Genomic DNA, 5,107 nt, shown 5'->3' on the forward strand with positions numbered 1-5,107 from the left:
TTGTCTATGACTCCAGCATCTGCAGTTCTTGCTATCTCTGATTCTGATTTGGATTACCTTTCTCATTATGTCCTTCTCCTCTCTGGTGCCTAGTCAGGTTACTGGATCTGTAGAAGCGCTTCTTGCAAAGAGGGCATTCAAAGGGCTTCTCACCAGTATGGATTCCCTGGTGCTGGATCAAGTGACTAGATGTGTAAAAGCGTTTCTTGCACACAGCACACTCAAAGGGCTTCTCCCCAGTGTGAACCCGCTGGTGGACAACCAACTCACTGGGTCGACTAAATTGTTTTTTGCACTGTGGGCATTCTAACCGCTTCTCACCAGTATGGATCCGTCGGTGTACTGTCAGGTCACCAGGTCGGTTGAAACGTTTTTTGCAGTCTATACACTCATATGGCTTCTCACCAGTGTGAACTCGCTGGTGCACTGTTAATTCACTAGGGCTGTTGAACCGCTTGCTGCACTCAGGACATTCAAAAGGCTTTTCACCAGTGTGAATGCGCTGGTGCCTGGTCAAGTGGCTGGAGGTAAAAAAGCGTTTTGTGCAAACTTGGCATTCAAACTTCTTCTCCCCAGTGTGGAACTGCTGGTGTCTGCTCAGGTGGCTGGAACGATAAAAGCGTTTCTTGCACATAAGGCATTCAAAGGGTTTCTCACCAGTGTGAATGCGCTGATGGACTCGCAGTTCGTTAGACTTGCTGAAACGCTTCATGCATAGAAGACACTCAAAAGGTTTCTCCCCTGTATGTACCCGCAGGTGGGCATCCAGAAGACAACGCCACTTGAACCCCTTTCCACATGTCATGCACCAAAAGGCATGACCCCCTAGGATTCCCAAAGGAAGCTCGCTGGGCTTGGGCATTCCAGATGATGCAGGCTGTTCATCAATTAGTATCTCAGGTTCTTTCATCACTTCCATGGTTCATGGCTACATATCCCGTTCCGTCTCCCAGACCTGAAGAATAGAACCAAGTTTCATGCAGTTCATCCTGTCCTGACAACAGTTTACAGCTGTCTGCTACACTAAACAAGTCAAAATATTGGATGGGATAAAAGCAGCTAAAGTAGTAACAAACTCTGGTCCGTTTAAAATCGATAAGTGACCTGATTTAGATATGATCAATGAATCATACAGTACAGAAGAGGCCTTCGGTCTATTGTGTCTGTGCCACCAAAACTACACTAAGTCTATATTAGTCCCATTTTCAAGCACTAGGCCTGTAGTGTTAAATGTTATGACACCTCCAAGTGCTCTTCTGAGTACATTTTAAAGGTTGTGAGGTTACCTACCTCAACTACCCTCCAAAAAAGTGCATTCCAGATGCCTACCACCCTCTGGGTGAAGTGGATTTTCCTCAAATCCCCTCTAGACCTCCTGACGTCCACCTTTAAATTGTGCTGCTGAATTACTGACTCTTCAAGTAATGGCAACAGCTACTTTCTATCCATCCTGTCTGTGCTCCTCAATCTCATGCACCTCTAAGATCCTCCCCTCTTCTCCAAACCATCTCTGCTCTAAACATCCTAAGCTTATTCAGTGTCTCTTTGTAGGTAATCACTCCAACCCAACCAACATCCTGGTGAATCTCCTTTGTCCCCAACTCTAGTCCAAACACATCCTTCCTATGCTGAGGTGACCAGAACCCCACACATTACTTCAGCTGTGGCCTAACCAAACTTCAATACAGCTCCAACATAATCTCTCAGCTCCTGTTATCTATGCTATGATTGATAAAAGCAAGTCCCACATGCCTTAACCACTTTGCTAACCTGCCTGCCAACTTCAGGGATTTGTGGACGGCAACCCAAGATCTCTCTGTTCCTCTGAGCTTACCATTCATTGAGTACTCTCCTGTCTTCATCCAAAGTGTATCAGCTGAAATTTATCAGGGTTAAATTCCATTTGCCAATGATCTGCTCAATCTCTTTATATCCTCCTGTAATCTAAGACCATTGTCAACCATCGTGCAGATTCTATACCCTACTATGGTGTCCGTTGATTTGTTCCCTTTGCATCTCTTTTCTTTCTTATCCAGTACTCAATATTCCTTGGCATTCAGGGTCTGTTGTTCTGACATTTCACCGTAAGGGTGTTGGGCCTGCACTCTCTCCAATACCTTTTTGAATGGCCTCCCACTGTTTTGCTGTGGATTTGCCAAGATGTAGCTGTCCCCAGTGTATTTTGGCCAGATCCTGCTTTATTTTAATATAACCTGCCTTCCCCTAATCCAGAACGTTTTTTGCAGACCATCTTGTTTCTTTTTACATAACAAACTTAAATTGTAGAGTGTTCTGGTCACTATTGCTAAAATGCACCCCCCCTGTCACATCAAACACTCACTTGCCTTAGTTAGGTCCAGCATTGTGGTCCCCTATAAGACCATCCATTTGTTAATATAAAAAGCTGTTCTGAACACATTTCAAGAAACTTGTCCCCTGTAAACCCTTTATACAATGATTATCCCAAATAATATTGGGGTAGTTCAAATCCCCTAACATTGTCACTCCATTATTAGTGTTACACACCTCAGTGAGCTGAGCGCATACCTGCTCCTTAATTGCCACTGATTGTTTGGGGGGGGGGGGGGTTGGGGTCAATAATAGACCCCTAACAGTGTGACTACCCTTTTTAAAATCCTCAGCTCTACCCAGAAAGCTTCATTTAAGAAGCCTTCTAAAACATCATCCCTCCTTATTGTAGCAACTGAATCCTCAACTAATAACTCAACACAACTTCCTCTTTTACACCTTCCCATCTTACGTAACATACCTTGGAATGCCGAGTTGCCAGTCTTGCCCCTCTCTCAACCACATCTCTTTGATGGCATAACATGTCAATTTCACACATCAATCCATATCTTTAACTCATCTGTCTTACCTATAATTGATAGAAAAGGAATTCTGGTTGCGGTGAAAGCTGAATTATAAAATTATAAATTATAGAAGATGAAGTTTCAAAACATGCCACATCCATTACTTCAGATAAAAGGTACAATGTAAAAACTTACAGGTAACAAGAAACTTCAATGTGTAAGCAACAAAGACGACAGTGACCAACTTACAGACAGCAAGAAGACAGAAGCAAGTTGGTAGAACTCTGTAACTCCCCTACCTTATCTGTTCTGGTCCACCCAAGCCTCAAGGCGAGTTGGTGTCACAGTGGTAATGACACTGCAGTAGAATTCAGAATGTTCTTGGGATTTGAGTTCAAATCCTACAAATTTGTCTTCAATAAAAAATCTGGGATAAAAAGACAATCTATGAACATAAGAGACTCAGAAGTGAGGACACAGCCTTAGAGTAAAGAGAAGACCTTTTAGAACAGAGATAAGGAGAAACGTCTTTAGCCAGAGAGTGGTGAATCTATGGAATTCACTGTCACAGACAGCTGTGGAGGCCAGGTCATTGAGTATTTTTAAGATGGAGATAGGTTCTTGATTGTCAAGAGGATCAAAAGTTAAGGGGAGAAAGCGGGAGAGTGGGGTTGAGAAACTTATCAGCCACGATTGAATGGTGGAGCAGACTTGATGGGCTGAATGGCCTAATTTCTGCTCCTATGTCTTATGGTCTTAACTAGGAGCTCACTCCACTATCCAACACGATCATGGCTGATCTCATCTAAACCTCAACTCCACTTTCCCACCCGCTCTCTGTAACCTTTCAACTCATTACTAATTAAAATTTTGCCTTCACCTCCTAATATTTACTTAACATCTTGACATCCACTGCACTCTGGAAGGGTGAATTCCACAGAGGGTCACTGGACCCGAAATGTTAACTCTGTTTTCTCCTCCACAGATGCTGCCAGACCTGCTGCGCTTTTCCAGCAACTTTGTTTTTGTTCCTGATTTACAGCATCCGCAGTTCTTTTGGTTTTTATTTGAATTCCACAGATTCGTGAACCCGTTGAGAGAAGTAATTTTCCTTCATCTCTTGTTTTAAATATTAACCCTGTCCTGAAACTATGACACTAGTTTGCCCCTCCACAGGACGCATCCTCTCTGCACCTACTTTTGTCAACCTCCTCTAGCATCTTGTGGTGACCGTGTAGTCACTATTGACTTTTAGGGAAACCCCCGGTTTGTTCACTAGCGTCCTTGAGGGGGGGAAAAAAAAGGAAGCTGCCATCCTCATCCAGTCAGGTCTAAAACGTGAATCTATAACCACGGCAATGCGGTTGATTGCTAACCGCCCTCTGGGGGTATTGGGGAATAAAAACTGCTGGAACCAGCGATGCCCACATCCCGTCAACCAATAAAAGACGTTCACAACTACTGCGGACACCATCAGCCGAAGCACTCTCTCCTGCAAACATTCACCACTATCACCAATGGATGCTCTCCTCCTTATACCGTGGGTATCGAAGATATATTTATTCCCTTTCCTTACAGCTGTCAGGTATTGATTATTCCTCTCACCCCGGTTACTGCCGATTTTTTTCCCCTCTCACCTGAAAATGGCGCCCGCCCGGCCAACTCGGCGCGCAGGCGCACCTCCACTGGACCGCACTACTGGCGCGCATGCGCCATTTGCCTGTTACAGGCACACATCCCTGGCGTAAAGGACTTTGGGAATCAAATGCTGCCATTGAAGTAGTATTCAATTTATAAATTTTGGAGAAGGCTTTTGTAATCGGGAATATTACGAATACAGCGAAAACGGCTAGATAACTCTTCCACGTAACATGTAATCAAACCTTTGATGTTATAACTTATTTCACTGTCGTCCCCTTGTGTCTCCAATTTTTCAGTTCACTTGTGGGATGTGAGCACTACGGTCCCACTGGCAATTATTGCCCATTCCTTGTTGCCCTTGAAACGGTGGTGGTGGTGAGCTGCTTTCGTGAACCACTGCAATCCGTGCGCTGTACACAGACCTACGATGCTGTCGAGGAGGGAATGCCAGGATTTTGAACCCGGACAGTGATATATTTCCAATTCAAGGTGGTGAGTGACTTGGCGGTGGGAACTTCTTTCCATTTATTTGTTACCCATGTCCTTCCAGATGAAAATGGTCGTAGGTTTGGAAGGTGCTGCCTCATGATATTTAGCAAATTTCTGCAACGCATCTTGTAGATGCGTAGTAACACACTGTTACTCTTTACTGT

General features: G+C 44.2%; 1 protein-coding gene across 1 annotated transcript; it reads right to left on the reverse strand.

Moving 5' to 3' along the window:
• Window positions 1-31: 31 nt before the first annotated feature.
• On the reverse strand, window positions 32-4,239 carry LOC109914444 (zinc finger protein 239-like). Its single transcript, XM_048615710.1, has 4 exons — window positions 4,012-4,239; window positions 3,113-3,240; window positions 2,771-2,878; window positions 32-955 (listed from the first exon to the last, which is right to left on the reverse strand). The coding sequence occupies exon 4, from the start codon at window positions 917-919 to the stop codon at window positions 32-34; it is 888 nt and encodes a 295-aa protein (XP_048471667.1). The 5' UTR covers window positions 920-955; window positions 2,771-2,878; window positions 3,113-3,240; window positions 4,012-4,239.
• Between the last annotated feature and the right edge of the window lie 868 nt (window positions 4,240-5,107).

This window comes from Rhincodon typus, chromosome 33 (genome assembly GCF_021869965.1).
Source record: "Rhincodon typus isolate 14 chromosome 33, sRhiTyp1.1, whole genome shotgun sequence".
Lineage (NCBI taxonomy): Eukaryota > Metazoa > Chordata > Chondrichthyes > Orectolobiformes > Rhincodontidae > Rhincodon > Rhincodon typus.